Source organism: Platalea leucorodia (genome assembly GCF_965183815.1).
Source record: "Platalea leucorodia genome assembly, chromosome: Z".
Classification (NCBI taxonomy): Eukaryota; Metazoa; Chordata; class Aves; order Pelecaniformes; family Threskiornithidae; genus Platalea; species Platalea leucorodia.
Genome location: NC_138858.1, coordinates 51,892,309 through 51,904,465, shown reverse-complemented (window position 1 = coordinate 51,904,465; position 12,157 = coordinate 51,892,309). Strand labels below are relative to the sequence as shown.

General features: G+C 37.8%; 1 protein-coding gene across 1 annotated transcript in view; it reads left to right on the top strand.

Moving 5' to 3' along the window:
- ADAMTS19 (ADAM metallopeptidase with thrombospondin type 1 motif 19) overlaps positions 1–12,157 on the top strand; it is a gene marked incomplete at both ends in the record, with an annotated part of 153,604 nt that overhangs the window by 22,502 nt on the left and 118,945 nt on the right. Inside the window, one exon of the mRNA XM_082335783.1 lies at positions 7,226–7,391. Coding sequence (XP_082191909.1) covers positions 7,226–7,391 — 166 coding nt within the window. The remainder of the gene's footprint in view (positions 1–7,225; positions 7,392–12,157) is intronic.

Here is a 12,157-nt window from a genome sequence, read left to right as displayed (position 1 = left end):
ATACATGATTTCTAATGGAGCTGATTTAACTTTGAGTTGGAACTTTTAATTTATAAGCATAATTCAGAAAGAATAGGGAAAAGTTGAAGTAGGATTCATAGATTTTCAAAGCATTTTTATGAAAAAAGAAAAGGGGTTGAGGAATTAATTCTATCTGTATCTTGTTGCAATTCACCATATATAGTGTGGTATGTCTTAAAATGGTATTATTTAATGTTCCCTGGTAATCATCAGAGTGTATAACTATACTGAATTGATTTAAAAATCAAGTCATAGTTCATGTATTCCCAGCTGGGTTTCATAAACATGAAATGTTTTAGGTATGTGACCATTAACAAATATTCTTAAGTTATTAAAAAAAAGGAGTTACAGAAGTGTCTACTAAATTGCTAACATGTTACCATTTTAGAGAATGCCTGATAAAATTACAGGTGATGTAATTTACATCCTCCAGACTAAAATGTACCTTCAATATCTGTTGTCTTATAATGGCAGTTGAAGCATTAGGAAATTCTACCTTGCATAGAGGCAAGATGCCAACAAGTAGCTGAATGGCAGTGCCTTACGTAAAGAAATGATTTCTTGCTCTTCACATCACCTGCAAGAAATACGGGCAGTCCAGCTGGCCATGAGAGGAGAGGCACACTTTGGCAGTGGAGGCAGGCAAGAAGTATTGCTGGTAAGAGTGTAGGAGATTTTAGGGGTGGAGGTTTTATTGAAATGTGTCAGAATATGCAAACCTGTTTCAGTTTTGCATGCTTCACTATTCTGCTTCATTCATAACTAACAAAAAAGAAGAAATCCTTTTGCATGTGCAACATCAGCTTGTTTTGATAAACGTAGTCGTCAACTTAAACATCATGAGAGCAACATCCTATAGAGAATCGTTTTCCTAAAGATTCAGGGTAGTGTGTATCTTAAACCAGACTGGAAGCAGAGGAGTTTGGAAGAGTTTAAAAGCCATGGAAAAATTGTTTCTACAGATCTTAAATCTGGGGGCCAGTACCTGAATGCATGCTTTTAACTCAGTAGTCTCTGCATAACAGTCTGAATGTTTTTCCTCTATCACGGCTATAAGGTATGGCATTGTGCATATATGTGTACTTCCTTAGGGCGCAGTCCTACCATTAAAAAAAAATCCCAGACAGGATTAGATTGAATGCTGTGTTGGCAGCTGAAAGCCAGTCAACAGAGATAATACTGACTCTCTCCCCACTGTGACTTTTCCTAAATCTATGCAGCAGAGGGGAGTGAGCAGGTAGATAGAGAAAACCTCTATGAGAACTACAATGTGTATGCTGTATGTGCAAAGCCTGGAAATGCAGTTAATTGAAGACAGAAGTTGTTGGCACTTATGAATTGTTTCTTCAGCCTTCAGCAATGAAGGTACTTAAAGATGGAAAGCTGTAGTGTGTTTGAATAACAAGAACATGTGAAGTTCTTACCCTGTTATTTACGCAGTTTGAAAAGTTGTTTGAGCTTGCTTTATTATATGCATTAGTAAGAGCTGGAAACTTCTATTTTCATTGTGTTTCAGCTGAAGTCAGGTCCTGATAACATTGTTAGAATCATGGTACTAAATGTAATCTGGACTTTTAAAATCATGGTGGAAGACCTTCTTCAGAGTGGGATACCAGTATGCAAATTAAAGATTTTGCCTCTTTAGTCAAGAACAAATCTTCATTTCTGGGACATTGTGCAGATAGTACAAAGTCTAAGATTACCAGAACGTGTTTCAAAACTAGTGAGTATAGAACTAGTAAACAAGAATTGTTTTTTGCACTGTACATTGAAGAAAACCTTTCATTTTTATACTGCAGATGACATTAATATTTTGGTGCTGATGGTTGTCATATGCCTATTAAACTATATGTACATTTTCTAGATTTGATAGGGATGCATTTTTCTTATGACAGTATTGCCACTTGCCTTGGGCAGTATGGTGGGAGCATGAAGAAGTACAGTTTCGTACAACCTGTCCTTCCACACTGTGTGCATCTGCTTCACAAGACAGTGGAGAGTAGACTTCAGGGAAAACTTTTATTGAGGTCACGACATGGCAACTCTATGTCCATTTATTACTGATATCTAGTTTAAGATGCCTGTTGAATGGCTGAAGAGACAAAAGAGTAGTGAGGAAACAGGAAAGGTGTAACACGGTGGCAGTTTACTTCAGGTAAGAATTAGGAAATTTTGAATTTACTGCTTGTTTAAGGGAACACACCATTATTAGGTATGCCTGTGTCCATGCAAACATGCAGCTGGTAGTAATAACCTGCAAGAGGGGGACAGGTATGTAACTCTGTACAGATGGCCTCTGTGGGATGACACCAGGGACTGCCCTGTGCTGGCCACAGCCAGGCTGCAGCGGGTTCCAATGGACCTGCCGCAGAGCACAGCTGAGCCCCTTGTCAAGATGGCAATGCCCCTGGGAAAAGGGAAGGGTAAAACGCTGCCCAGCAGTGTGAGGAGTGAGGAAAAAAGTGAGAGAAACATCCGTGCAAACACCAAGGGTAGAGGAGGAGGAGGAGGTGGTGCTCCAGGTGCAAGATATCACCACTGCAGGTCCTCCATGGAGGACTCCAAGCCAGAGCAGGTGGGCATGCCCTGAAGGACACTGCAGGCTGTGGAGAGCCTACACTGGAGCAGGCTTATCCTGAAGGACTGCAGCCTGTGGAGACGGAGGAATGGTAAAGTGCCAGGATGAGGGAGCAGCAGAGAGAAACTGTTACATGCTGACCGTACCCCCTATTTCCCACCCACCCTGTGCCACTCAGGCTGCAGGTGGAAGGTGGTGTTTTCATTTGTCTTTGTTTCTCATTATCCAAATCTGTTTTAACTAGCAATAAATTAAATTTATTTTCTGCAAGTCAAGTTTAATTTGCCCATGATGGTAATAGCTAAATGATCTCCCTGTCCTTATCTCGACCCATGAGCTTTTTTCTTAAATCTTATTTTCTCCCCCTGTCCTGTTGGGGAGGAGGGTGGGAGAGCAGCTGGGTGGGTGTCTGGCAGCTGGCCAAGGTCAATAACCACAGTGGTGAATTGGTTGGTGAACGAAATATTTTGCTTTGACATGTCAAGCTGCAGGATTAGAAACTGCTACTACATAAGCGACTAATGATAAACTGTAGACCACTGAGACTCATCCTTTGGAAACTACTTTGTTTAAAAAAGTAAAAAAGCCTTACTATTCTGACATTTCTTTGAAGTCTGTTTTATGTCATCTGCCTTTATTATAGCATTTGAATGAATCTCTGTGATGAAAACGACACAACATATTGGCAAAATGCTATTTCATAAGTGTCTTGTGGTATGTAAAGTCTTCTTTTTGACACAGTGTTACCTGTGCCCCATCTCTTCTCTGGGATATTAAAATGGGAGTGACTTAAAGTCTGACTGTAGTACATGCTTGTGGATATTCTTCTGTCATCCTGTTTTTTTTTTTGTTTGTTTTGTTTTGTTTTGTTTTTTTTGTCATAATGATACCAAGGGAAATATATTTTCTTCTTTTCTTACTTCTCAATTCCTGTTCTTAGGAAAGCATATTATTTTTTCTTACATTTCTTTGCTGCCTTGTTTGTATAAATTCTGCAAGAAACAATATTATGTTCAAAATCTGCATTGTTTCAACTTTGAATCATAACAAGCCGCCACACTGAATTGGTATGCAAGGAAGAGTGTATAAGAGTTTAAAGAAATCTTTGCCAATCTTGACATTTCCTGGCTTATACCCAGTATCTGGTAACTATATCCATAGGTGGTCTTCAGAAATTTACATCACTTTTATGTTTGTATAACTTCTTATGGTAATACAACTTTATTAGAAATAGTACTTACTTCAGGTTTTCATAGGATACATGACAGAATGTCAAATCCTTATATATGCTCCAAATAGGAAAAAAAAAAAAAAAATTGCTCTCCTTTTAGGAAAGAAATGCTGGGCAGAAAAGATAAGCATGAGTGTTCTGACATAGATGTTAGAAATAAGATGGCATAGCAGTTTCTATTTTAATGTCTTTTATCAGATGCAATTGCCCAGAATATTCAGGTATTTTTCATTCTTCATCTCTCCTCTATGATATTTCAAACTGGATGTCAGAAAAAAAAACAGCTTTCGTATTTCAGAAGAATTATGATCTGCCTACTTTTTATCATTATTGGCATATTTCAGATATGAACTATTTTTATTTTAGATAAGACAAAAGGTTAGTTTTCATTCAGGGCTAGTGTTTCCACATGGCTTTTTTTTGTGCTTGTTTCTTTTGAGAAAATGAAAAGTCTTGATACGATGTGAGTGTATGTTGTGGGAAGCTTTCATTTATGAGGGCGTGTCCACTTTAAAATACATGTGGTGGATGTGAGTCCATTTCAGAGTGTCCCTACTTAGTCCCATGTAATGCTTTACATCCTCATTTGATGAAGTCTGCCTTGTACTTACAGTCTCAATCTACTGCATAAAGTAAATAACATGTGAGTAGTGAGAGTGAGCAGAGTGAGTACCTAGTTCACCCTTACTTAGGAGGTCTGAGGAATTTTTTGCCAAATGAGGTTGCCCTGGGCTTGAACTCTACTGAGATGTAGATGTGCTACATTTAAGTTTTGTTTTATTTCAGGTAAGAAACTTGAAAATGCAGGGATACATGAATGCAGGGGAGGGAAAGAATGGCATGTTATGTTACCTTTGCATGAGATAAGTCCACCATCCTGGTAGCCCTTTCAGTTGCAGCTGTGAGCAGTGGTAGCTTTTCAGATGAAACTGGTGGGAGATGGATTAGTTCCTCAGAACTCACTCACAGTTCTACCCCAAATGCATATTATTTTTTTACATTTTTTTAATCTTTGTTTTGCTGTGCATTTTCATGACATGGAGGTTTTGTCATTTGAACTGTCTGAAGCCTGTATTTGGCCCCTGGTATCCAATATCTGAAAACATGTTGAAACTGTGGTGCTTTAATGCATGGCTTTGATTTTTTTCTGCTTTCTGTGTTTTGTTTTATGGTAGAAGATCTTCTTAACTCCACTTTTAATGATTATGAAAAAATGAGGGCATGGTTGGCAAGGATATGGCTTCATGTTCCCTTTTCTATCTGTGAAGTGGTCAAAGAGATGGCGAAATAGTCATGTTTTTTTTCAAAAGCAGTCAAAATGATCACAGAGATTATTTGGTTATCCAGATTTGTCTGAAAACAACCCATTTAAATATATATAACTGTGGTTAATTTTATTCAATAAACTTTACATCAGTGTTCAGTTCTTTAAATTCTGACTCAGGAGACTAGCAATAATTTTTGGAGTTCTCTACCAATGGATTAACCTTTGCTTTATGCAAGGAGCTGAAAGAAAACATAGAATGTCAGTGGCCCTAGCACAGCTTCTCAGTATGTCTAGTTGGCAATCTGCAGAACAGTATCTTAAAGCCCTGGTTTCGTTTTGCAGCAAAGAAAATGAATACAGAAGAAATACTGCGAATGTGCTATGACCAAGTCTTTGTTCAAGGTGCACTAAGGCCTTGTTTTTTGTAGGTGGACAGACGAAACCTGCAGCACCACCTGATGGGCTGCTATTCCTGTTCTATATCCAGAGTTTATCAGCATCTTTCATAGGCTAAATAGTGATTAAAAAAAAATCTATGCGTGAGTGAAATTCAACATTAGACATAAAAATCGTATGAAAAATAGTTTATGCATTTTACTAGAACTATGCTTTTAAATAAAATTTCATTTAACATCATTTATAGTTTATATTAGAAAAGTTAATTGTTACGTAAAGGTAACATTATTTCAAGGTATATAGAAGTGGTATCTGGTAGGTGTACCGAAGTACATAAGTAGCTAATCGTTTAAATGTGTAACATTTAAAGCTTACGATGAAGATAAACGGACCTAAAAAGTGAGTAAAAAAAGTAAACAGAACAGTCAAACAAACGCAGCTACTCTTATGTTTCTATACAAAGTTAATGATGACCTTTCAACATCTGTTCATCATTCTGCAGCTAGTGTAGCTGATTGAAAAATTAAATACGTGTATTCACATTTATTTGATGTGATTGTGCAGAAAGTGCAAAGAGACTGTGTTGGTTTTTTTTCTTTTTAAAGTAATGCCCACTTATGTTTGAAGGAAATTGTATCTTGTACCACCTATGAAATTTAATTTTGTTTTTTTCCTTGGATCAGAATTTCTTTTTGATGATTTATGTCAGGCAGATTATCCGATGTGATAATGGCATCTACATAATTCCAGAAGAAACAAAATTCTTTTCTGTTTCTCTCCATTCATACTACATGGAAACACACAGAAGAGCTCTTTGCTTCTTTTAGCCAGATGTACCACATCGTTTTCTTTCTGTAGCAAAACTGTTTAATTGGTTTTTAAATTTAGAGAATGAGAAAGTTAGTTTTGCTGATGACATTTTCTAGGAGGAAAAAACCCACAAAATCTTGCTGTTTCCAGCTTTACTCTTGATAAGAACTTGTATGTGTTGGCAGCTTAACAATTTGAGCTGAGTTAGATTTGTGTGGTATTTATATAAATATGTTTTATAGTATTCTTTTTAACTTTGGCCACACTCTTGTAATATCTGGCATGTTAGCTTTTTATGTATGTTTGTGTGTATAAATATGTTGGGGTGGAAGGGGAAGCTAACCAACTAAATGGCTGTATTAGAATGTTTTTCTGTTTTAGCTGCTGGCAACCAAGGATGGATCGCTGCCTTTTTTTATACTTTTTTTTTTTTTTAAATTTGAAAAAAGTGTAAAAGGAGTATCACAGGATGTCTTCTCCAGTCTTTTCCAGCTTCATAGTTGTTCAGGATGTATTCTTATGCCCTAAATTATTCCTGTAATTTCATTAAATATAGTTATCTAAAAATGCGACAATACACTGAGTAATAAAACTAGTGTATAGAGTTTTCTGTACATGCTGTACATACTTAAATGACCCCGTGGGTCTCCCAAAGCAAACTTTTAACATTCCAGATCTTTTACCGTGCATCTGCTACTGGCCTGCAGCCACCCACCCACACAGATTTAGTTGAAATGAAATTTATTCTAGTTCACTTAAGTAGAAGGGCTTGTAAAATATAAAGGTAGTCACCTTGCTGCTAAGGTTACTAAAACAAAGGGTTTTCTTAAATGGAGTTTTGTGAATTTTTTTCTTCTGCAGGACTGTGCACAATTTCATACTTTCTTAAATTCTTATGTGTTCCTTTTGTTTTCCTTTGCAGATGGGGTTTATACAGATTAATGAGGACTTCATATTTATTGAGCCACTCAATCGCACTTTGGCTGTGACAGGTCACGCACACAGGGTGTACAGACGAAAAAGGTCCATAGAGGAGAAAATTACTGAAAAGCCAGCTTCTCAAAATCAGTACTGTGGTGTTGTTACAGGTAATATGCAAATATCACTGGAAAGGTCTAATGTGGAAGACATATTTTTAAGATATGTAGACAGTAGTTAAAAACAACCCCCAGCAAGAGCATATGTGATTCTTCTTGTAGCTGTAACTTATGGTGGACTTCGAGGTAGCACACTGAGGCTGCTGTTTCACTTGTCGGAAGAGGGAACTGTCCATTGAGGAAGAGATACTGCTTCTTAATGTTCAATTATATTTGAAAGTAGAAATCTTCGGGTCTTTTTTTTACTTCAACTTAATAATTATAACCTATTTCTTGTCCTGCTCTGTCTTTGTAGTTGCTTAATTACTTACTACGTGCAGTGCTTGTAGTTAATTTTCTGTTATAAAACAGCACAGTTCATCCCAGTTTCAGTTAGTAATAAGTCTTGAACTTTCAGATGGGTCTGACACTGAATTGAAATGATTTTTATAACAGTGCTCTTGTTCTATAATTGACACTTAGAAGAACTGTATGAAACAATCCTAATGCATCTTCCTAAATAGCAGGTAGAAGAAGTTGTTGAAGTAGAAGGGTTTCAAGAAAAATTTGGCACATAGTGATGACTTAATAGTTTTCAGTGGAGAGGGGAAAAACGGCTTGTGTGAAAGATTACTTTCTGTTGTTCCTGCTTCATCATCAGCTCCTCTTCTTCAAAGGATAGAGGACATCTCAGTCTTTTGACCTCAGCATGAGCTGAGGGTGTTTTTAATGTTGTTGTGAGAAATTTTTTTCCCAGGAAATAAACCAGAATGAGTGCACATTTATAGGTATTCTTTTCATGTCTCCTCATGTAGTATAAATGAGATACTGGCAAAGTGGAAAGAAATAGCAGAGGTGCACTGATATGGCTAGGGAGATGGATTATATGAGATTTGGGGTGAGGCAGAAGGAACTGGGTTATTTCAAACAGGTAAAGAAAGGTAAAGGAAGGATGCAGCTGCAGCCTTCTGGTGCCTAAGGGGCTGCAGAGAGAAGATGAAGCCAAACTTTCCTTAGAGGTATGCTATGACAGGATGAAAGACAACAGTTGTAACTTGCATTCAAGGAAATTTCAATTGGGCGTAAGGAAAAAAAATCTCAGCAAGAATGCTTAGCACTGAAAGAGGTTGCCTAGAGAGGCTGTGGAATCCACATCCTCACACATTTACAAAACATAGCTGGAAATGGCTCTGAGAGAGCTGATCTTACTTTGATGCTTGCCCTGACTGGAGCAGGAGGTTCGCCTAGCTGACCTCCAGAGATCCCTTCCAGCCTAAACTTTTCTGTGGCTGTGTGTTACTGAACATTTATAGTGCTCTGTCTGTTTTATATGGTTACAGAATAAATGTGACAGTTTTGTTTTTTCCATTTTGGAAGTATTGTTTTTGTAATTAGGGATCCATCCACAGGTTGAAATCAAAGATGAATTAGCAAAGCTAGGCTCTTTTTGTAGTTATTAAGAGGGACGAAGTAAATGACATGTAACTTCCTCCAGCAGGCTCTGTATTTCTCTTCTAGGCATTGTATTGCATTGCCACTGCTTACCTAAAAGTGAAATTTCCTGTATTAGCAGAAGTTGTTCATATAAAGTAAAGCTGGTTATTCTTCCCTATTAGTGATAAGTGAGTTAGAGCACACATACCAGCATGTATTTGGGAGTGAGAAAAAGAGAGAAAATGAAAAGTATGCATGATGTGCACACTGGGAAAGGGGACAGGGACATCTGATAAATAGCAAACCATGATGTGTAGGAAAATAAGTAAAGATACAAACTCTTCTGTAAGGGCATTATTTTTCTGTCATGTTCATTACCAGTCATCGTTTCACTTTCTCTTATGCTCTAAAATGGGAAAGTCAGCTTATTCTGTTCTAATAATCTTATGCCCAAGGCTTTGACTTGGTGCAAATAGTCTGTCAACAGAGATTCAAATATTTGCTTGAAATAAGTTTCATTATCTCTACTACCAGCCTGAAATTTCAAAATAACTCAAGCTGTGCATAACTGATTAGCATCTTCTGGCATAACCTTATTGCCAGGGGGGCGTAAATATCTGCAGTTTCTAACTGGTGCTGTTGTACTAGCAAGACCAGTCCCTCACTCTGCTGCTACTAAGCAGGACTGCAGTAAGTTACATGCATAAAAGCTCTGTCTATGCTAGGAGCAATTTGCTGGTGTGACATGCAGTTGCTAATATCACCAAAACAGTCATGGTATGGACACAGCCTTAAAGGTGGGTTGAAGCAACACAAATAAGTCTTTATAGCAATATTTGAGAACTTTAAGTCAAATTCTAAACTAAGTAGGTCAATGAAACAAAGATAAAACAGGTGAGTATATGGGGCTCTCTGATACTCTCAGGTTATGCGCAGCTGCCTTTGGTAGAGTTGTAGCTGTGTGACATGGAGAAACTATTATCTCGGCAATATGGCAACTTCTCAGCAGTATGGACCTATCTTACAACAGCATCTCTTGCTTCTACAGTACTTGTGTGTCAGCATAGGTGCTCTGGGACAGGTATTTATGCTGCTTGTTTTGAGCCAAATTGATCTCAAAGACTGGCTATCTGTCAAGCAAATGTGTATTGCCAGTGATGAATTGTAATTATTAGAAGGAATGAATGCTTGTGCTGGAAGTGTTGAAGGGTCACTATTGGAAATAATAGCTTTTCATGCAGAAGTAGAAGAGGCAATCAAAGAAGGTATTGTTTGATGTCCGTTACTGTTGTGGGCTGGATTGTAAGATGCTACACAGCCAAATTTATTTGGAGAGAACAAAGAGCTTGGTTTTGTGAATGGGGTGGATTTTTCTTATTCATTAGGGGCAGGAGAGAATTGTACCAACACAAGCAGATGCTTTCTGGATTTGTGAGAGTGTGCGCATATATCCTTTTTGTTGAATGTTTGTGTGATTTATTTACATATGTGAGCTGGTTGCACATACACAGCTGTCACACTCCACACCTTTCTTTAGCACATGGCCCATGAAACATTTCAAAGCAACCAGTTCACAAGTGTGTTACAGAGAAAATGTGAGAGAAACAGTTGCTATTAGAGCAAAAGGATACACTGGAAAACTAAGCTCTTTTGCCTCTACCTGATCTGAAGCACTTGTTCCAGGCTGAAGTTGTTTGTGCAGTGAACCTAACTCACAGTAAAGGCATGAGGCACTTTGGGGAAAAGAAAAACAGTTGTCTTCTCAAATGGTCAGTCCTTTTCACACAGAGTAGTGAGTGAGAGCTCTTATCCAGGATACAGTAGATCTGAATTTTGAATCCCTTCTCTATTTGGGAGACTGGAAGCCTCCTCTTTTACTTCTCAGTTCTGGCGATAAACAATATACTGTTCTGATTTATGAGCAGATTGTGCTTATCCTCTTAGAGCGATGCCATTTTGCAGGAAAAAGCCTGCTAGTTTCACTGGATCAAAACCAGAAGTTTGACTTTATGCAATGTAGATTGGGCAGTCAGCTGGGAGAGCTGTGTTAGTTCTTGCTCTACAGCTTGTTTCCATGTGATAAATCACAAAATAAAATGCATAAACAATCTGGTTCATAGATCTATGAGATTGCACTAGATGGAGACTGATGCTGATCGAGGTATTGGTTTCCATTCCTTTGGTGAAAACCAAGTTGTCCCTCTGCATTAAGACATTTAAATCCCTATCCAAACTATAGTGGAGGTATAGCCTGTGGCTTCCTAAACTCCTGAATATTCCCTGCCTCACCAGAATACTGCAATTTGCATATGGCTAGGGTACCCATTTTCTTTTTCCTGGGAAAAGAAAGCCTGGAGATTGATGGTAATTGCTCTGTAGTCTGGGCCTCATGTGGGTGTACTCAAGGAATGCTCTTGTGCCTGAGGACTTGTAAGTGTCCAGGATTCCCGTAGTCATAGCCTGTTCTTAATGTTGGCTCAGATACTTTATGCAACCTGTGGTTATAGAAGCTGGATTTTCATCTCTCAGTTTTTTGGGGGTGATTTTTGTTGTTTTGTTAACACTTATTGTTGTTTTCTCTTAATTGCCTATTGAATGTCAAATGTACTTGCTGCAGTATTCCTAGCCTTCTTGGTAGAGTGCTGGAGTATTTCTAGCTTTCATTTCAGTCAACTGAGTTTAAGTAATAAATTGATATGGAATCTTCATATTTTCTATAGTTGCAGAAAACATAGAAGTCTTATTGCACTCCTGTAGCATTTATTTTTTATTTTGCTAATGTAATTAAATTTTTAAGATTGATTTATTCATCTTTAATCCCAAGAAGCAGTTTTTCCAGTTAGCCTGACTTTTATCTTGTTAGCACATGCGTTATTGATCTAGGTATGTTTTTTTTGCAGGACTTATTATCTCTTACATACTGTACCTTCAATAATGAGCAATTCTTTGGAATTTTTACTTATTTATGAGTATGCAAAGAAACAAATGTTTTTGCCTAAAGCCTGTTTTGCCTGTTATCTGGCAGTAATCATGGCAGTTATTTGAATACCAGTGGTACCAAAATTACTAATTCCATTTATTTAAAGGTCTTGGGGAAGAGCTAGAATTTTCACATAAATGAAATCTCATGTGATGGGGAATTCTGCCAGCAATTTGGAAAAGGTTGTCTGGCCAAGAAGAGATTGCCCTTTGGTTTGTTAACCTGGCAGATATCTGAGGCAAATGATGGGCACTGTCCCTTGCAGCCAGCTTGTCTACAGAGTTGTGCAGTCTCCTCATCCACTGCAGTCTTGAAAGACAGAGGTTTCAACAGTCTGTGGGACTGCGGTGACCTTAGCTTTTAG